The following is a 19,437-nucleotide window of genomic DNA, read 5'->3' as shown; positions in this document are numbered from 1 at the left end:
CCACCACACCCAATGCGTCCCTCTGCCACGTGACTTCGCGGGGCAAAGGGACAATCCGTTCCTTCTCACTAACCACGATGTGGCTCGATCACACGTGCGCACACTCAATCACTTGGGCCTCCTCAGACGAGGGGGTGTCTCCACGGAGCCGCGGTCCTCCGTGGACAGAACGCTGCCTTTGTCAGCCGATGCCGTGGCCCCAAACGGGCCCGGTCTACCCCGGCACGGCATCAGGCGGTCAGCTGGCGCACACTGGCACACAGGGGGCTCTGTGCGCCAGGGCCTGGGCTTGCCCTCCGCCGACAGCCTGGCACAGAGCCCGGCCTGTGTTCCGTCTTCGCTGGCAGACTGCGTTGGCCGCCTTCATTCCAGCGCTAGCTGGTATCGAGATCCAGCGGTTGCTCAGAGTCTGTTCTGAAATGATAATGCAGCATCAGCTCCTGTGCTGAGATCTGGCATTTCCGTGGTAGGGCTTGTTGATTCCTGTCAACGCTGCAGACGTCATCATTAAAGGTTCAGTGCCTCCGATTGAAGCCCCGACAGCCCTCCGGTGAAGCCACAGTGAGGAGCAACTCCGTCAGCCGTTAGCCACATCCTGCTGCCCCGTCCGGCCGCTTTGAAAAGTTTTCACTTCGTACCATTGAGCTGATCAGAAATTTACATTAAGCTGACAAAATGTGTGTTTATAAAGCTTCATCCGCAGCTGAAAACAGTGCTCAGGCCTTCCCTCTTGTGGTCATTATGCCTTGAAGTATTCACTGAAGGCTTTTGGGATGCGTGCATTTAGGAAGTTATTTAAATAAATTAATATAATAAATAAATAAATCAGCAAGCAAACAACAAAACTCGGGTCAGTGAAGTTGAGTGCAAGTTCAACTGTGTGTGATGTACCGATCATGTGAATGATGTTGCTTGGAAACACTAGCATTAGCCTCAGTGTGTGACGTCCTCTCATCACACTAGCATTAGCCTCAGTGTGTGACGTCCTCTCATCACACTAGCATTAGCCTCAGTGTGTGACGTCCTCTCATCACACTAGCATTAGCCTCAGTGTGTGACGGCCTCTCATCACACTAGCATTAGCCTCAGTGTGTGACGGCCTCTCATCACACTAGCATTAGCCTCAGTGTGTGACGGCCTCTCATCACACTAGCATTAGCCTCAGTGTGTGACGGCCTCTCATCACACTAGCATTAGCCTCAGTGTGTGACGGCCTCTCATCACACTAGCATTAGCCTCAGTGTGTGACGGCCTCTCATCACACTAGCATTAGCCTCAGTGTGTGACGGCCTCTCATCACACTAGCATTAGCCTCAGTGTGTGACGGCCTCTCATCACACTAGCATTAGCCTCAGTGTGTGACGGCCTCTCATCACACTAGCATTAGCCTCAGTGTGTGACGGCCTCTCATCACACTAGCATTGGGCTCAGTGTGTGACGTCCTATGATTGTTGGAGTCCGTTCTGCAACAATTCTGCTGCACAGTTGTGTTGGGAGGATGCTCCAATACAGCTGCCATGGTGACGGCTGGATTATGGGATCATTGATTAATCTTTCACCTGGATCACCACCTGCGGTTAATGAAGCAAGTTTGTCAGTCACAGACATGAATGATATCACACATTCTGAAATCTGATTATGAAATCTACATTTACTGTCTCTGTTAAAATACTTGATGATAAATTGCTAAGCTCTGACTTTTATTTTTATTTTTGGTTTATTTGAAGATGGCTATCAGCTTTTATGAATGAACAGTTGTGATTTGATCAATGATCATAATTCTTCACTGGAGTGGTCATGTGTCCCAGTTCGCTCCACAAGGCCCAGGTCCAGTGTGGTGTGGGACCAGGGCCGGCTGAGTGACTGGGCTGCGTCTGTGTGCGCATCTCTGGGTTCCTGCTCCTCTGGTCCGCACCTGTGGGCCCGAGTCCCTTTGATGCATGCTGTGGCCGCACATGGCAGCAGCGTAATGGCCGTGTCCCAGGTGCAACTCCAGCTGCTACAAGGAGTTAGATGTTGCCTTCTGCTGTTGATCTGAAACATGTTTCGCTGCTTCATATGTGGTTATCGCCTTTGGAATTGGCATGGGACAAATACTTGTGTGTGTGGTGAACCTGTCATGCAACACTGGTGTAAAATGAAAGGCTTGTATTTGAAGCCTAGTTTTCCTTTTGAAGAGTAATTCCATGTGTTCTCTGCCTCTTGTAGATCTTCTATGACCTGGTCCGACAAATCAACAGGAAAACCCCAGTACCTGGAAAACCGCGCAAAAAGTCCAACTGTCAGCTGCTCTAATACACGGCTGTTCTGTCACTCTGAGCCAGGTGGGAACTCTCGGACCGCTCACACTCTGTGGTCTCTGTGGTACGGCGGCTGTGAGGGGTGTCTGTTCTGGAGTTAGCCATTAGCATCAAACCATGAACCAGCTGAACGCCGGACGTGTCCGGGTCTCGGCATAATGGAGAGAGGACTTTAAAACTCAACTGGCATGACCGCATATGTTGTCACTTATTCTCTCTCTCTCTCTCTCTCTCTCTCTCTCTCTCTCTCTCCATCTCTCTCTAGGTCTGATTTGCTGCTGTTTCTCTCAGCAGTGCCAGCGTTACTAAAACATCGAATGGACTTTCCTGTGTGGTGGTGCCCCTTTAACGAAAAATCGACCAAGCAAACAAACCAAACTACAAAACTACAGTATCACCCTAGTTTTTTTGCACATGAATAACCATGATCACTTTCAAGTGTCGCAAGAAAGAGATTTTTACTTATAAATAAATATATATTCTAACTGTATGCAACTGAAATAGAAAAATAATTACATGGATAAGCGAATAAAGAGCTAAAGAATTTTAAAAACACACAGCGCCTACACACAGTGTTATTGCTAACGGAGACAGCTACCGTTGGAAATGTAAGGAGAGGGTGTTGAACCTGACTGTGCACGTTGCCATGGCAATTACAATGATGCGATATTTATAAGCACCACTATTTTAGCCAGAGATGAGAGAAAGTCCAAAGAGCACCTATATAGTCCATTTCATACAGCTAACATTGCTCCTGGGTTTCTGTGCATTTCTGTTTGTCGTTTTTGTCTTTGGTAACTATTTGTTGCTTTTATTTTCTTTCTTTTCCTTAATTGTTCCTTCCCTCCTGCATTTTCTTCTTTTTACTAGATTTTTGTTCTGCCAAGATGGTGTATCACAAGAACTATTGATATGACTCTTATCTTTAGGTAAACCTGTGGATACAGTGATGTACGTGTAAAAACAAAAAAAAAAAACACAAAAATATATGATTTTTCTGTCACTATCATGTTGTCCTTAGCCTCAAATGTTGCCTTCAAATATGAGTTTTAGATCTTGTTTTTCTTTGAGAAGAATCCAGCTACGAAATAACACCTCATATTCCATTTCTCATGCCAGGTTTCTTTGTTTACAAAGATGTTTTTACAGTGGTAGGGCGGTGTTTGAAAAAGGTGGTGCTGTCGAAAGGGACTTAGCAATTTTAGGCTTCACCAATGAGAAACTTGGAAGTGTGTTACATGGTAATGTAGCCCTGCCTCTCTGACACCACCTCTCATTGGCTGAACTAAAGCTAACTAAGCAGCCCATTGGTTTGTTACCGAATAACCCTACTACAGGAAGTATACATTTGAAAGACTTGAAAGCTTTCACACAGAGAATGGGGACAAGCGTGATGAGTGATGTGGGTCTCTGCTCTCCGGTAAACTCACTGTATGTAACCCCCCACTCCTCTGCCTTCTCCTGCCTCCTAATGCATCTGGTACACTGAGGATTTAAAAACAAGATATTGGACCTTGTCAGTAAAGAGAGACGGGAGAGAGAGAGAGAAAAAAGAATTGCCTGTTAGTGACTGTTTCACCTTTGTAATACTTGGTTTGACCTGTTTTCTGTCTGCGTTCCTGTGGGGATAACTGTAGTGAATGTCGGGGTGGGGACCTTGTGTTTCTTAGCATGGAAAAAAGGGAACAGTAGAAAAATGGCCATATTGTACCAAGTGCAATCGTATGAGGCATTCATAAAGCATTCATTGGACCTGAATGAACTGTGCGGCACAATGACAGAAGGCTCACCTGCGATCTCTAGTATGTCTGTCCCAGCATCAAAATTCATGTTTTGCATTTTGAGACTGAATATAATATACAATATAATGTATGTGCATAATGAATGCTTTATGCATGTGTTATGGGGTTTCACTCCGTATAAAATGTGACAACACAACACATGGTTAATTGGGGCGTATTCAAGGCACTGCTGAACCAGTGAGTGATACAGACTAACACGTGCGCTGTGTCTACTGCTGTAAGCAAATGCTTTGTTGCAGTTTTGTTCAAAAACAAACAGATAGACATTTCCTTGATATTAAAACCATGACTTGAGAGTGCGTCACAGCATTTGAAATGTAACATCTGCATAATAGTAGTTGGGGTGGGGGGAGGGTTGGGTGGCCAAATGTAAACTTAAAAGCCTTAATTAAAGTGGTGCAATTTTGTATAACCGAGCATCTGTAGTTCAATAAAAAAAATTGGATTGCCATAAAAGGGCTTGCAAGAAGCCAGTTTTGCCACTTGGATGTTTGTGTATTGTTTCAGTTTTTCTGTCAATAAAACCAACAGTTATAATTTCATCTAAAGGCAAACTTGTTTTAAGATTATGGTTCAATTAATGAAACCTTCTGATTCAAATCTAGATGACAATGCATTTCAATAATATTCTTGGGATAATGGCCTCTGCGTATGTAGTATTGAATTGGTGCGTGTATGCACATTCATTTTTTCACTATTTTGCTTTGCCACAGACGATCATCCCAAAACAGCCTAACTGTTAAAGATGTTTAGTCTGGTTGATTTCTGGACGGATGTTGCTGATGGATGTGTAGAATATCGTAATTCAACGTATATATCGCAATTCAACATATTACAGATGAAAATGTTGGTTTCGAACCGTTATTAATTATAGAAGAAATAGCCATTCAGGAAGCTGAGCGCTGACTAGAATATGAACAATGAACAACAGATGGCAGTGTGGGTGTTGTCTGCTATTTCATACCAACAAAAGAAGAAGAATTTGCTGCACGACATTGAATAACTTAGCTAACGTGTCTATTGACACGAGAATTAAATATACGTGCGATTATTTTCAGTAATAATCGAGCCTAATGATTTTATCCTTTTTATTTTATTGACGTCTTGCTGGCAGAATAAAAGTCCTCAGCTAGCGTTCGTTTGCGTGAGCTTACGATCATGCTGAACTACAGTTGATCTCGCTGACGTTGGTTCGGCCGAACCTGTGCTCGGTACCATGAGTTTGGGCGGTGTCGTCCGTTTTAGGGCTGTAGCCCGCTCGTTTTACAGTAAGGGTGCTGTCTTCAATTCCAGAAAAGTGCGTGACTTTGCTCAGAAATCAGCCCAGACCCCTTACAGCACGTATGGAGCGACAGGAGACCCGGAGGGTGCACGACCGACACCACGGAGACCCCCGAACAAAGTGTCCGTCTTTCTCTTCCCTGGGCAAGGCAGTCAGTTCGTGGGCATGGGCAGGGGGATGTTGAGGTACCGCAACGTCAAGGAAATGTTCGCGGTAGCTCAAAAAGTGCTTGGCTACGACCTGTTGTCCCTGTGCCTAAATGGACCTGAACTTGATCTGATGAAGACGGTCCACTGCCAGCCCGCTGTGTTCGTTACATCTTTGGCTGCTGTGGAGAGACTGAACCACGAGAATCCTGCTGTAAGTAACGGGGAGACGTCTTATATGTGTTATGCAAGTTCAAATTTTACATCTGACATTGTTTATTATGGACAAATTCCTCAGGCAATAGAGAGCTGTGTTGCTGCCGCTGGCTTCAGTGTGGGCGAGTTTGCAGCTTTGGTGTTCTCTGGTGCAATGGACTTTGCTGAGGGTAAGGCTGACTTTTCTGGTTTTATGTGTTACGTGCAACGATCCTTATGGTTGAGATGGTGTGTGTAACTTTAACGGAAGGTGTAATGTGGGCACAAAGCCCTTTTTGCAGTGAAAGTCAGAGCTGAGGCAATGCAAAAAGCCTCTGATCAAACCCCAAGTGGAATGTTGTCTGTCGTCGGTAGAGCTCAGGCCAATTACAAGCACGCCTGCCTCCAAGCTAGAGAGCACTGCCTAACTCTGGGTATAGAGAACCCTGTCTGCTCCATTGCAAACTACCTGTTTCCCGACGGGAGAGTCATTGCTGGCCATCGGGAGGTAAGAACCACTATACCAGCTGGAGCACATGCTTTTTATTCTCACTGGTATTTTGGATAGAGTAAATTACCTTATTTTTCCCCCTCTCGCTCCCTCTCTGGTCATCCTTCTCTCCGCCAGGCGCTGGACTTCCTCCAGAAGAACTCCAGGCAGCTGCACTTTGTGCGGACACGGCTACTGCCCGTCAGCGGGGCCTTTCACACGTCTCTGATGGAGCCGGCCGTGGAGCCCCTGCGTGACGTCCTGAGGCAGCTGCGTGTGCGACGGCCGGAGGTCGCCGTGCACTCCAACGTGGACGGCGAGCGCTACGGCCACGAGGGCCACGTTCGCCGACAGCTGGCCCGGCAGCTGGTGTCGCCGGTGAAGTGGGAGCAGACGTTGCACGAGATCTACGAAAGGGCCCGGGGCCTGGGCTTCCCCCACACGTACGAGCTGGGGCCCGGGAGGCAGCTGGGGGCCACACTGCAGAAGTGCAACATGAAGGCGTTTCAAAGCTACACCCATGTCGACGTGGCGTTGCCAGAAGATGGCCAAGGTGATGAATGACCCCGGCGCTTGCGAGGGGCGAACCTTGATGCGGAGCACTGTGAATGGCCGTGTTGTTGAGGTTGCGTGATGCTCTGCCATTAAGGGCGGTGGACTACAAAGCCAGATTTGTAACTTGGAACAAACATTTTACGTGAACAAGGACTCTGAATTTAGGACTATCCACGTTTTGTGTGTGCCTCTTGTATTCTGTTAAGATTAAGTGTGGGCACATGCTGATCGTGACCCTTCAGAATGCTACTGTGAAATGCATTTGAACAGGAAAAAAGTTGAAAATAAATTCAAAAAATTGTTAAAGAAATATGTTACTGCTTTTCTGTCATAGAGAAACCCATAGATAAAACTTAATTTCAGATTTATTTGTATAGTGCTTTTTTTTTTTACAACATTTTGCTGCAAAGGAGTTTTACAGAAATCCATACAATTCATCACAGCAAAGATGTTCCTTCAGTTGCAGTGTACTGGAAAAAATTGAATTGAAAGTCCAGCTTCCTTCAGTTGTACTAAAACGCTCTCGGAGGAAGAGGTAAGAGAATGAACATGGCTCTATTAACCAGCAACAGACCCTACTGTAAACCAACAACAGCATCAAACAACTTAGAAAACCTGTGTGAACCAGCACGATATGCAATTAGTTAGAAAATGATCATACAAAATTTTTTTTTATATATATATTTTTTAAGACCTGCTTTTGACACTTTCTGGGTGTATGTCTAACACTCAAGACGTTTCCTGATATGCAGTAAAGACCGCCACAGTGACCAGCAGCACAGCAGAAGCCAGACAGCATTTGGTCCTGCAGGACCAGTTAGGAAACCACGAGTTGTAGACCTGTGGAAAGTGGAGAGGAAGAAGTCTGATATAACCCAAGTCTAGACTGCCTCTGGACTTGGAAATGCAACAGTTTGGGGAACGTATACGGAATATTGATCTGACCAGAATGGTTTGTATTTGCATTTCTACCAATTTAATATTTATTTTTTGCAAAAAAGACTTTTCCTTACCAGGCTGATCCAGTTCTGAGTGTGCAGACGTGGAACCAACCAGGATGCCTGCACCACTGGCTTGACCTTAGACCACCAGATTCTACCAATAATTCTCCTGTAACAATTAGATTTATTCCACATTTAAACACAAATAATGTCCTCCACTACAGTTAAATCTAAATGTTTTTTTCTCTCTCTTCTTACTGGGTGAAGAATGTGGGCTTATATGATCCATATGTTTTAAAAGGAGGTGACTCACCCATTCAGAACTCTGCAGGTCAGCATGTTGGGGTTTGGCCATCTTGGCCACTGATTGGGGAGTTTCTCACGCCACCTGCTGTCCAGTTCATCTCCAATTAGAGCCAGTCGATGTCCGATGAGCTGGACAGCTCTCCTATTATATTTAATATTTTAAAACTCACTGTACACGATGGATTTAGCAAAAAACAGCTGTTTTGTTAAACATGGAGCATGGACGTAATTTTGATTTCAAAAGTGGGGGGGACATGGATTCGTCGCTATTTAAAAATTTGGTTTTAACCGTAAAAACTGGGGGGGACCAAAACCAGCTTTTGAAAAAGTGGGGGGGACATGCCCCCCCCCCCAAATTACGTCCGTGACATGGAGGATATTATGGTGTTGAAATAACTACGTAAGAAGAAATATTTATGTTTACTTGAAGGGATCATGTTCACACAGCATTTTACCTCATGTCAGTGTTGGAGACGGTTTGATTTTCCCCCTCACTAGGTCCAGCCTGGGGAAAACGTTCACTGCTTGTTTCCTCGATTTGGTCCTCCATATTGTATTCTGAGCAAAAAGACAATAATAATATTTGTAGTCTAACACAATATTTTAGTTGAATCAATCTAGCTATCTATATATTTTGTTGGTTGTTATTTTTCTATCTCATTAGGAGCCTAGCTGATTTTTTTTTTCTGTGCCCTTCATAGTTTTCAATTTATCTTTCAACCATCCAGTAATGCCATGTAAACACAAAGTCGCGTGACTTAGGAACATGCTGGGTGTGTCTTGATAATGTAGTGTGAAAAGATGAGCTCATCTATTGTACCTTCCAATTTTAGACTTATTTGTTTCTACTTCCTCTTCCCTGTATATGGATTGGTATATCTCAACAAGAAAATGCACATTATTTACACATTTTATTTCTTAAATTGTTGGTTTTTAGGTGGAAGAAATCAAACGTGCATACATAAGATGCTGAAGGTCTATGTGTTGCTCATAGGGAATTTAATTACAGTAAAGAATGCTGTACGTTCTCAGTCTTTGTTCATGTGTCCCTATGTGAAAGGTTTCAATGCAAATGTACATTCAAATCAGCCATATTGCTTTGAGTTGAGCAATTGAAATACACATTTCGACCGTACTTATGTTATGCCTGCTAACCACAACAAGAAATAAATATGTTTATTTTAATGTTTCAACCTCTAACACCTTGCTTTATTGTCTACCTAAACACATGCATTATTCTCAGGCGCCAAGTATTGATTTCGAAATCAAATCGACATTCTGTATGTAGTCTGAATATGTGTAAGTCTTATATTAAAATACTAACATAACCAAGTATTATACTTTAAATGCGTCAGCAATTTATAGTCTCATAGCGGCCATTGTTCCGGTTTGACTCTTCTAACCAAGGACAGGTACATTTTAGAGGCGGAAAAAAGCTTACCTGACTTGTAGATTAAAATGGACGCCGCCCTGCAACATACATTTTAATTACAGGTTATAAAAAAACTTACATATATTTTTTATTAAATATTTGCCTCATCCCATAAATAAATATGTGTATTTGTGTGACTTACAGCAGCGTCCTTTAATCGTTTTCTCTCACAGGTGTGTGCTACAGTGCCGAGCCTCGCCTTTAAACCTTTCATCCAGGAAGAAAGTCTGTTTTCATGTTAAAACGTGTCCGCTAGGGGGCGCCAAAAGGCTTGATTCTGTCCTTTCCTTAACATAAGTCGGATTTAGTCTTTATTTAAAAGAGGTGGCATCAGATTTAGGATTTACATGTTCAGTTTCTCAAATCATAATTAAATCATAGTTTTTTATGGATATTAAAACGTATTTTTATGCGAACGCCAGGGTTTACATACAAACGTTACTTTAACTACTTTGCGTTGTTTGTGTTATTTATTTCATGCAAATGTCGACATTTTTTTAATTCTCCGTTAATTTTCGGGCATGTGAGGTTGACAACCCGCAGAGATGCAGCGTGGAGCCTGCACGTCTCCATGGCAACACCCCTAAACTTCCTCCCTTCCATGTCGTTGTCCAGGTGCGACTCTAACATGGAGCCCTTACCGGCCTCGTATTACGGTGAACTAGATCAATCCAATCCGGTGATCTTCGCCTTTGAAAGGGACTTGAAGCAGTTTAAATCGTATATGAAGAGACTTCTGGATTCGTCAAACTTCGACCACTTCTCCTATTCTAGAGGGTAAGATAAGGGCATCGTGGCCAGGGTTACATTCAGGATGTCTGAAGTTCATCTCGGTTTTATAACGCACATTCCTGTCTGTGGTTCATGTTGCTTGACAGGTCTGTGAAACTATTTGAGATCTGGAAAAAATACAAACCTCGTCTTCCGTCTCCTTATTACGAAGAACGACTGGTGAAGCTCGCAGACATTCTTTACCAGAGTAAAGTAAGCTGGTGAATTCTCTCCGCTCCTCCAGGCTCGTCTCAACTGTGCAACTAACTGGTTTTAATTTGATGCACTCTTTCTTTTTGGGGGTAATTGCAATGCAGTTTTACCGACTAGCGCTGTGGCAGGGTTACGGGCTCCATCTCCAGCACATCTGCACTGCTGGCTTGGACAGCATCAAGAATGTGGACCAGCTCAGACAGTCCTTCTTTCCGGAAGGCTTTCATACTGAAGGAGCAGAGCTCACGGTTGTAGATGCTTTATCCATGAATATACGTGAAAGATATCTGTATGATATCTACTAAATACACTTTTATGAACACTTTGCCAGTTTATTTTACTGCACCAAAAGACTCTGCACTGCTGACTTGTGTGTCTGTTAGCTCCATGCCATGCAAAGGGAATGCATGTGTTCCTTCTACTTGGAGCGAGAGAGGAGGAGCAACCAGCCAGATCCTAGCACCATGCAGAAGCTGCTCGGTCTTCTGGCCTTTCTGCGCCTCATGACTCAAGCCATTCTGCCCCACGAAAACTTATACCGGTTACTTTACAATGGTAATTAAAATACAACCATGCGTCTCAATTAAGTACAATTCTGTTGCATGTTTCTATGAAGAAACCGTGAGTTTTTTTTTTCTCTAAATGTTCTCAGGTACTTTATGCATATACGAGATAGGCAGGTTCCTGATGTCTGTGGGCCGTTCTGCACAGGTATCCACACGTGTCACATGATACTGTCATAGCTGGCAGGACTATGCCTCCTGTGGGCCCTTATTTTAACACTGCACATGTCTGGTTCCTGTCAGGCTCTAGACTTCTTGCTGTGGGCCTGTGTCTGTCTGGAGACCTTTGTCCCCCTGCTGACGCCAGACGTGCTGCCCTGGAGGGCCACGCTGTACTGCGCTGTGTGTGAATGTTATTATGATGAACAGGCTGCAGTTCCGGCCGAGGTCAGTGGCACACCAGCACAGGAGAATTATGGGTAGTCTTTGTCAGATGGCTTGAGGAAACTCTTAATTACACTTTCATTGTTTGTTTACAGTGTTAAGCTAGAAAATTAGCATTATTAAAAATAATGTCTCGCAAAATCACACATGCCTCTTGGGCAGGTTTTTGCAAGACGAGCTCTTGGTAAAATAAGGGAATTGGAGGAGCTTGTGGAGATGAGTGACTCACCAGTATCATCTGAGACCCATCAAGCCTTCAAAGAAGCCACCATCAAAGTATGGTTAAAAGCCCCATCATTATAAGTTCCTATACCTGATTCTTCACACCCAACATTTTTTATTGTTTTGTTACAGTGCCTGTTTGCCAATGTTCCTGTGTTTTCATGCAGCTTGCACTGATGCTATTTAAACGTTCTGTGTTTGAACCTCGGAGGAAATCGAAGGTAGTCTTCAAGTATAAACAGAAGAACAACTTTAGGGAAGCTTGTAACGTGAGTGCCCTGTTTCTGACTTGGGTCCTTGTATTTTTTTTTCCTACAGCCACTTAATAGGAAACTCTAACTTTGCACCTATAATCACTAGCCAATAATTAGGTATACCTTTATCAGGTACACTATACAGCCTTACCACAGCCCCCTAGTGTGATCACTAGTGTGTGTGTGTGTGTGTGTGTGTTCTCACTGCACAGTTGAGTAAAATGCAGAAAACAAATTCCAATAGGAGTATAAATCACAATTGGCAACTTAAAACTTAAATACAGCACCAACACTAACACTACCGCTCATTTTTTTTACACCTGCCCCTGACTCTCTTGACTGCGATCATTCGTTCCCCAATATCGCTCTCATTTTTTATTAGATTTAATTCTCTGGCTCTGTCCCCCCCCCCCCCCCCCCCCCCCCCCTTCCAGATTGCATGGCCACGCTCGCTCACAGAGCGAATCCTGACCGAGCTGTTTGTGGGCAACGCTGCTCAGTTCCTGGCGGTGCTGGAGGCTCTGCGTGACCCGTCCCGCAGGCCCCTGTCCACCGGCCTGTCCGACGAGGCCGAGATCCAGGAAGTGGAGCTAGAGCTCATGGCTGCCGGCATCAGCATTCTGTCTGGTACCTCCTCGTCCCGCCTCGTGTGTGAACTAAACGCTGCTTCCTGTGGCGTCCTGTGACAACTTCATGGATGTATTTTTTTTGTGGTTTAGGAAACGGAGGCTCTTCTGATCGCGTGTATAATGACCGCCTGCCTCCCTCTTTGAGTGCCATCACTGCTACTGACACAATCTTGGAGCTGGCAGTAGCAGGTAGTACTTCATTTTCAGGTGTTCTACTGTGCGTTGAGTGTCTGAGGCATCCCTCATGGTTCCTTGTTGTTCATGTTGTACAGGACAGAATCAGGTCTCCGTGGACGCCGCGGTGACGTTTGTGAAGCTGCTGTTTAGATGCGAACAGTGGGATATGTTTGGTACCCTTTCAGACAGCTTTGTGACAGTACTGTCTGTAAGTTGATGTCTTGAAAGGATAGAATGGTTTCAAAATGGTTCCAAATGCGATATGTAGTGTCGGGGTCAGACTCTTCTGCTCCTTTCTGATAGAAAATGGAGGCCCGTCCCTTCCAGAAGGCTGAACTGGAGCTCAACCTGCTCAGGGCCGCGGGGCGAGTCTTGTGCACTCACAGAGTCCAACTGGGTACCAGAGACATCATGACTGAAGCTCAGCCTGGTAGGAACCCAGTCTTCTCAATAGACACCATTTTTCTGCATTACACATCTCTTAATGAACTGTGTTCTCATAATGTTGTGCAAATTCTGCTTTTTGTTTTTTTTTCTGGTGTATTTCTTTCTTTTCTTTTTACTTTGTGTAGCGTTGTTAACACCCTGACCCTGATATGTCACCCTTAGAAAAAGACAAGACTGTGGGATTGGCACCTATGACAGATGAGCTCCTGGATTTGGTCCAGACCCTACATGGGAGCGTCTGTAACACAGCCCAGGTCAGTTTTGTCACATACTCACTTGGTAGAAAAGGTCCACACTAAAACACAGTTGACAGTTGTGCCTTTATACAGGATGTCCAGCCAGATGAGGGTCTGGTGTTGGATATCGTGTTGTTCCTTTGGGCAAAGTTGAAGCTCATGTTCCAAAGAGCTCAGGCGAGACACAGTGACTCAGTTCGTTACTTGGGCAAGATGGAATACCAAGACAAGGTGAACTTTATTAAGTGATAGATTGCTTTACTCCTGTGGTCACACCTAACATATTCTGATATGTGTTTTCTCTTGGTGTAAATACTACAAGCTGAACTAAGTTTATATCTGGAACCTTATATGGGACCTCTGGTCGTGCGAACACGATTTGTGATGTTTTTTATAACGAAGTTCACGCTGACTGTGTCACATAGTGGCTCCAGGCTCTGTCCCTACTGTGCGAGGTGGCCGGTGCGTGTGGTCTGGCTGATGTCGACCTGGTAGCGGTGGCCGAGATGACGCTCAGGCTGGCTGTGGCACTGGAAACCAGTATAGAGGCCCCTCCCCAGACTGGCACCATAACAGGTTTGCAGCTGTACCATGTTGCGCTGGTTTTTAAATAGCAAACCTTACGGACTAAGAAGTTCATTTGGACCAGGGCTCCTCTATAGCCACTCACACCCTGTATAACTCTGTTAACTCTGTGCACTGTGTGAAGTTATAGTCTGTTTTTGTCTCTCCAGCCTCAGCTGAAGACCACAGTCCTCAGTCCACCTACGTAGAGGTGATATGTCCATGTAAAACAGTCCAGTTTGTCACTCGTCTACATTTATATCTTTGTTTATCGGCTATGCGAATACTAACCGAATAGTTTTATCGCTTTGTAATAAGGTTGAGGGATATCTAATTAGAGGTTGTCTGTGGTTAACCCCAGAGGTCCTGGGTACATCAGCTGGAGATGATGTGTGGTGTGTTGGAGAGAGGCTTGGAGTGTGTGTCCAGAGGGAGGACTGTATCTCTCCCCTGCAGGACTTCAGCCATCTGTGACATTGTCTTCATGCAGGTAGGACTGCATCGCACCGAAGCTAATCACCTCAGATCAGGCCACGTCCCAGACAGCTAGCACGATGACAACGTGTGCACCCAGCAAACCAGGCCGTTGGTGTATAGTAAAAGATTAAAAGAAATGTCGAAGTTCTCCACTCCGTATTTTCCCGTCGATGCATTTGCAATAGGGTGTAGAATTGTGTCAATGAGTTTTTTGATAAACTGCTCCCTTAATGTATCTTCAGCCACAGCTCTCCGAACCTTGTGCTCTTCACAGAAGTTTGGTGGAGCACGTGTGCACCCTTCTGAGAGTGAACAGCCAGAAGGTCCCAACACTTCATGTGTGAGTTCCTTCTTCATGGACCTACATGTTGAACTTCTGACCTTCTACCACAGAGTCTCCCTCAAGCTCCTAGATGCCTCCCCAGGTAGCGCCACCTAACCACTTTAATAAATGCTTCTCTATTTTTTATCTTTATGTCACCTGACTGCTGTGATTCTCCACAGATGAAGAGACCACTGAGGCGAGGAGGAGGTCCACGGTGCCGAGTACCCAGGGCCGGCTCTCCGAGGCGCAGTCCGAGAGAGCCACTGCGGGTGAGGCCGGCTGGCGCCTGCTCTTTTCGTACCGCTCTAAAATGACCACGGCCCCCACACGACGTCATCGAGGCACCTGCTGGTTTGTTTATACACAGAGTTGACGCTGGTGGAGAAGATCAAGAAGAACAAGATCTCCAAAGCTCTGTTCCTGGCTCAGAAGGCTTTGCTTTGCTATAAGAAGGACACCGCTAACACGGGCACCAAAAAGCTCCTTGAGGTCATTAGCCGTCTAAAACCTAATTTAAACAAACACCACCAAGGCTCGTGATACTTCACACACCGTTTTCCTCTTCAGGAGGCTGCGGCTTTAATGGAGAAGGCAGAGGTGGAGGAGAGGAGACTGGCTGGTGCTCCTGCGGAGGTGGTGTCCGGTGTAGCAGAAGGGTGTAGGCCTCCTCCCCCTCCCGTCTTACTCTCTCGCACTGACCGCTCGATGACCTTCACCCCTGCCCCTTACTCCATGGAGGGGAAGGTGCTTGTCCGAATCGCACCGCACTGCACGCTGGAACCGAACCCGCTCTCTGGACGGCTTCCTGTTGCTTCCACTATTTTCCCTTGTTACACAAATATTTTGGGCAAAACACGAGCTTACAGCCGACGAGCATGTTTTGGTTTGTGATTTCGCTTTGGTGCAGGTTTGCTGGTACCGTATTTATGGTAGAGAAGTGGAGGGTGTCAGTTTGAAAGTGCGGATTGGAGACTGCCACCTGCCTGGCACTGGTGAGATGGTAGGTCTTCCTCATTCTCAAAAGTGCCCTACAATGGAACCGGGACACTGGGGATGTCAAAGGTCAGAGGGCTGATGATGTTAGGAGAGCCAAGTCCATAATGCACCTGACCAACTACAGGAGGAGAGAAAACATAACCAGTGTAACCGTGTCAGAACAATCTAATGCATTTACATCACACAACAAAACATTCTTAAAAATTCAATAAAACAGATATACCAAAATCAAAAAAGAAAAAAAAAGATATCCAAAGACAAAAGCGGTGTGCATCTTGAATCCATTTTTTGTTGTATATTAATGTTTAAATGTATTTAAAAATGAATACATTTAATTTTACATTATTCACTAAAGTCCTAAAACTGTATTCAATCAGATTCCTTGTAGGGGTGAGTGCTTGCTTTGTGTAAGTGGACTGGAACCCAACCAGAAGTACATCTTTGCTGTGGCTTCGTATGATGCTGAGGGAAACCTGCTGGGCAACTCCATCGGAGACACCACCAGGCCCCTGCTAGCCTCCCTGCCTTTACCTCTGTTGACCACCTGGGCCCACCTGGCTCAGGTAGGTGCTTATAGACAAACAGTTCATGTACCGTGACAAGTGAGGTTGGATTATGGATGCGCAAGGAACTTCATCCCAGACCTACAATAAATGCAATTATTACAAATATCTTAATAATGCCTTAACTTTTTAAGTAGCTGAACCAGATGTGTTGGGCAGGGATCAGGGCTAAACTCTGCACTCCAGGATGAGACCAGTCTTCCTTGTTTCCTTCTGTCCAAGGTGGCTTACCAAACAGGCCAGTACGCAGTAGCTAAGAAAGCCTGCAGTGATCTATGGAGTCACTTTACCTTTGCCTCAAGTCTGGATCCTGGTGCTACACAGGAGCCATTAGACAAAAAATATCATGAGGGACTTGCCCAGACAAGGTCAGATATACATACTCTACCAGTCAAAAGTTTGGACACACCTACTCTTGTTTATTTGTTATTTTCGACATTATGAAAAGCAGGGAAGATACCAGACCAATTAAATAAAACATTATGCTCTAATAAACAAATATCAACTAACTTAGATATAAGATTCTTTGAAGTAACTATCCTATATTTTGATGACAGCTTTGCATGCTCTTGATGTTCTGTTAATCAGCTTCATGAAGCAGCACCTATGATGCTCCTCCATCAGTCCTGAAGACCTTCTCACATATGTGGAGCACTTGTAGAGCAAGGAACTAAAGTTCTGAAACAAAACCAAAGACTTTGTTGAGGGCGCATTTCAAATTGTGTTTGTGTGCTGAGAATGAAATCATATATAACACCTTACCCAAATATTTGTTTTAAAAACAAATATTATATTTATTTGTTTTATAAACAAATGTTAGCATAATCCATTAGATTAAAAATCCTTTTTTTACTATTTAGAACATATATTTTGTCAGGTGTGTCCAAACATTTGACTGTAAGTGTATATGTGGGAATGTTAAGGTCAGATACCTTATGTTATTTCTCATCTACTGATCCAGTAATGTGAACCGTACATCACCTTCCATGTCTTCTTCTTTGTCTCTTCACCCCTGAAGGCTTCGCTGGGAAACCCTGCAGCTCTCTTCCCCACTACTACAGCAGCGTTTCCTGTCTTCCGTGTTCATGCAGACTGACATAAACATCCAGGAGAGGGCGCTGTACTGCGACTCCCTCACTGATGGAAGCTCCTTCATCTGGGGACAGGTTAGTGGTGACACAAGTAGCTTGTGGCTTTGGTTTGTTGCATTTCTCTTTGTGAATGAGTTTAAGGCAGTCAGTAGTAACACTGCCCCAATACTCCTGTTATTACATGCATCATCGTCTCCACAGGAGGCCAGACTTGCAGAGTGTGAAAGGATGCTGGTGGCCATAGACCTGGCTCTGTATCTCAACGATAGTAGCGCCGCCCTGCAGGCCACAGTGACCTGCTACGGCCTCCTGGCCCCGATTATCTACTATCAGATCCCGTCAGATGCTGTGATTCAGGTGACTGTCACCGGGTTGATAAAGATTCCTTCTCCATGCTTTTCAGTCAGGCACATCGTTGGCCTGCCCTGTTTTGTAGGCCCCTCCATATATTCCCTGTGACTTGTCACTGGAGAGCTCGGCTGCCTTTAAACCTCGGCTCACAACAGCATAACACACTCCTGCCTCTCCTCCGTCTGAAATTCTGTGATCGCTCCGAAACACAGCAGGCCCTCTGACCACTGTGGCTGCCAGTTGAATCGTTGAATCCACATGAATCCAATGTTTCAGGTGTTGTTGAAGTGTCTGGTGGTGCTGCACGAGATTCTGGGAGCGCTCCGGCAAAACCGGCCTGCTGACGTCACCGAGTCCCTGCGACATATGGTGGCTTGCATCACACACTACGTAGCCAAGGTAACCAGCATGCTCGTTCTCCACATACACGGCGTATTAGGCGAACACCCGAGGTGACTGAAAACGCCTGACAGTGATGTCATCTCTCTTTACACGTGCACACCAGTTCTACTCGTCAGCTCTCGCCAAGGCAATGTGGTCACAGATCTCGGGACACTGGAGGTCCCACCTACCACTGCGCTTATGAAAGTCCATATCAATGACACTTTGTCGTGCGTGTAGGGCTTGAGATGGTCGAGGCAGTACCGCATGGCGTCGGCGGTGATGGAACAGGGGAAGGAGCTCCTTCAGGAGATGATGGAGAGCGTCCAGCAACCGTCCAGCAAGCCGACCTCTGTGCAGCGGGATGGGGCGAGTGCTTCGTGTATCCCCTCTCCTGGCTTACATCAAATAGATGTACAGTCAGGATTATGTGTAATGTGTAATGTGTGTGTGTGTGTGTGTACGTCTCAGGTGGACATACTCCAGAAGAAAGCGTCATCTGCTCACAAGCAGGAACTTTGTGTCCAGCTGAAGGCTTTGGAGGCTGTTGTGTGGAAGCACAGGACGATGGACGTGTTATTAAACTATGATGGCACACCCTGGAACGCAGGTAGAAAGATCTGTGGGACAGGGACTCATAGTTTGTAGCTATGGAAGAACATAAGTGCAGTATGTCCAACTTTAGGACAGCGGCTCGTTGGAGAATGTCCAGTTGCACATGTCGCAAGAGGATTACACAGCAACAGTACCTCTAATGGGGTGACAAAATTCATGCCCTCTTCCCTCCAGATAACTATGACGCCACATTGGCGAACCCTCGCTAAAATTAGTAAATTCATTGTTGTTTTTGAACTACATATGTACCATTAGCGCTACACATTGTTGCTATCAAGTGAATTGCTCTCGTTTATCTGAGATTGTGTATTGGCTTGGCTCAAAAGGGAACGGAGGAAGAGATTTGGAGTGATAGCGGTAACAACACAATATCTGTGAGCGCTTGCACACCTTGGCATGGTTTAATAAGACTTTTGTTGCTGTTCTAATGTTTATCGTGAAGCTCAGTATTATTTTGTCAGTGTGAACTTTTATCATCTTAGTTTCTAACAGAAAAAAACTTTGAAGAGTAGCTGATAATCATCTGTTATTTAGGGTCTGAGACAGAATGACCCTACGGCATAACACGTCCAGATTTGCCCTTAAAATGTTTGACATGACCAAGGAACAAGAATGCTAAATTCAGCTGAGAATCAGGTCTCTAATGTCAGTGCTTTGTCTCCAAGCAGCAGGTTCTCCTGGTTACGACCTTAGTGGGCAAGAAGACCCTGTAGTGCTCCACATGGTTAT

General features: G+C 45.1%; 4 protein-coding genes across 14 annotated transcripts in view; 3 read left to right on the top strand and 1 right to left on the bottom strand.

Moving 5' to 3' along the window:
• rap1b (RAP1B, member of RAS oncogene family) overlaps nt 1-4,644 on the top strand; it is a 37,592-nt gene extending 32,948 nt beyond the window's left edge. For all 5 annotated transcript variants that reach the window (XM_077004988.1, XM_077004989.1, XM_077004992.1 and 2 more), the window contains 2 exons: nt 2,209-2,324; nt 2,566-4,644. In XM_077004988.1, coding sequence (XP_076861103.1) covers nt 2,209-2,295 — 87 coding nt within the window. In that variant the 3' untranslated portion in view covers nt 2,296-2,324; nt 2,566-4,644. The remainder of the gene's footprint in view (nt 1-2,208; nt 2,325-2,565) is intronic.
• Nucleotides 4,645-4,765: 121 nt separating this feature from the next.
• Nucleotides 4,766-7,134, top strand: mcat (malonyl CoA:ACP acyltransferase (mitochondrial)). The gene is made up of 4 exons (XM_077004987.1): nt 4,766-5,744; nt 5,829-5,916; nt 6,016-6,233; nt 6,354-7,134. The coding sequence occupies exons 1-4, from the start codon at nt 5,319-5,321 to the stop codon at nt 6,777-6,779; spliced, it is 1,158 nt and encodes a 385-aa protein (XP_076861102.1). The 5' UTR covers nt 4,766-5,318; the 3' UTR covers nt 6,780-7,134.
• bik (BCL2 interacting killer) lies at nt 7,118-9,481 on the bottom strand. Its single transcript, XM_077004994.1, has 5 exons — nt 9,459-9,481; nt 8,473-8,575; nt 8,025-8,159; nt 7,784-7,880; nt 7,118-7,610 (listed from the first exon to the last, which is right to left on the bottom strand). Exons 2-5 carry the CDS (start codon nt 8,565-8,567, stop codon nt 7,500-7,502), a joined length of 438 nt encoding a protein of 145 aa, XP_076861109.1. The 5' UTR covers nt 8,568-8,575; nt 9,459-9,481; the 3' UTR covers nt 7,118-7,499.
• A 379-nt stretch (nt 9,482-9,860) lies between these two features.
• cfap54 (cilia and flagella associated 54) overlaps nt 9,861-19,437 on the top strand; it is a 21,385-nt gene continuing 11,808 nt past the window's right edge. For 5 of the 7 annotated variants that reach the window (XM_077004983.1, XM_077004982.1, XM_077004985.1 and 2 more), the window contains exons 1-30: nt 9,861-10,226; nt 10,328-10,433; nt 10,538-10,681; nt 10,817-10,988; nt 11,086-11,144; nt 11,240-11,383; nt 11,543-11,656; nt 11,770-11,871; nt 12,291-12,483; nt 12,576-12,674; nt 12,758-12,870; nt 12,966-13,092; nt 13,272-13,363; nt 13,439-13,576; nt 13,771-13,921; nt 14,080-14,120; nt 14,271-14,399; nt 14,661-14,811; nt 14,891-14,980; nt 15,079-15,200; nt 15,279-15,455; nt 15,619-15,711; nt 16,085-16,270; nt 16,493-16,638; nt 17,289-17,436; nt 17,563-17,718; nt 17,989-18,111; nt 18,334-18,462; nt 18,565-18,703; nt 19,374-19,437. The exon at nt 19,374-19,437 is cut by the window's right edge and continues 35 nt beyond it. In XM_077004983.1, coding sequence (XP_076861098.1) covers nt 10,021-10,226; nt 10,328-10,433; nt 10,538-10,681; nt 10,817-10,988; nt 11,086-11,144; nt 11,240-11,383; nt 11,543-11,656; nt 11,770-11,871; nt 12,291-12,483; nt 12,576-12,674; nt 12,758-12,870; nt 12,966-13,092; nt 13,272-13,363; nt 13,439-13,576; nt 13,771-13,921; nt 14,080-14,120; nt 14,271-14,399; nt 14,661-14,811; nt 14,891-14,980; nt 15,079-15,200; nt 15,279-15,455; nt 15,619-15,711; nt 16,085-16,270; nt 16,493-16,638; nt 17,289-17,436; nt 17,563-17,718; nt 17,989-18,111; nt 18,334-18,462; nt 18,565-18,703; nt 19,374-19,437 — 3,854 coding nt within the window. In that variant the 5' untranslated portion in view covers nt 9,861-10,020. The remainder of the gene's footprint in view (nt 10,227-10,327; nt 10,434-10,537; nt 10,682-10,816; nt 10,989-11,085; nt 11,145-11,239; nt 11,384-11,542; nt 11,657-11,769; nt 11,872-12,290; nt 12,484-12,575; nt 12,675-12,757; nt 12,871-12,965; nt 13,093-13,271; nt 13,364-13,438; nt 13,577-13,770; nt 13,922-14,079; nt 14,121-14,270; nt 14,400-14,660; nt 14,812-14,890; nt 14,981-15,078; nt 15,201-15,278; nt 15,456-15,618; nt 15,712-16,084; nt 16,271-16,492; nt 16,639-17,288; nt 17,437-17,562; nt 17,719-17,988; nt 18,112-18,333; nt 18,463-18,564; nt 18,704-19,373) is intronic. The other 2 variants (XM_077004980.1, XM_077004979.1) reach the window with 2 other exon arrangements.

This window comes from Brachyhypopomus gauderio, chromosome 5, assembly GCF_052324685.1.
Source record: "Brachyhypopomus gauderio isolate BG-103 chromosome 5, BGAUD_0.2, whole genome shotgun sequence".
In the NCBI taxonomy this organism is placed as follows: Eukaryota; Metazoa; Chordata; class Actinopteri; order Gymnotiformes; family Hypopomidae; genus Brachyhypopomus; species Brachyhypopomus gauderio.
The sequence above is the reverse complement of the archived record's forward strand: the minus strand, read 5'-3'. Positions and strand labels throughout refer to the sequence as shown.

Coding starts and splice junctions, on each gene's coding strand:
- mcat (XM_077004987.1), top strand. CDS start 5,319: ATGAGTTTGGGCGGTGTCGTCCGTTTTAGGGCTGTAGCCCGCTCGTTT. Junction 5,745..5,828: donor TGAACCACGAGAATCCTGCT/GTAAGTAACGGG, acceptor CAAATTCCTCAG/GCAATAGAGAGCTGTGTTGC. Junction 6,234..6,353: donor TCATTGCTGGCCATCGGGAG/GTAAGAACCACT, acceptor TCTCTCCGCCAG/GCGCTGGACTTCCTCCAGAA.
- bik (XM_077004994.1), bottom strand. CDS start 8,567: ATGGAGGACCAAATCGAGGAAACAAGCAGTGAACGTTTTCCCCAGGCT. Junction 8,160..8,472: donor GTCTCCAACACTGACATGAG/GTAAAATGCTGT, acceptor TAAATATAATAG/GAGAGCTGTCCAGCTCATCG. Junction 7,611..7,783: donor CTCAGAACTGGATCAGCCTG/GTAAGGAAAAGT, acceptor CACTTTCCACAG/GTCTACAACTCGTGGTTTCC.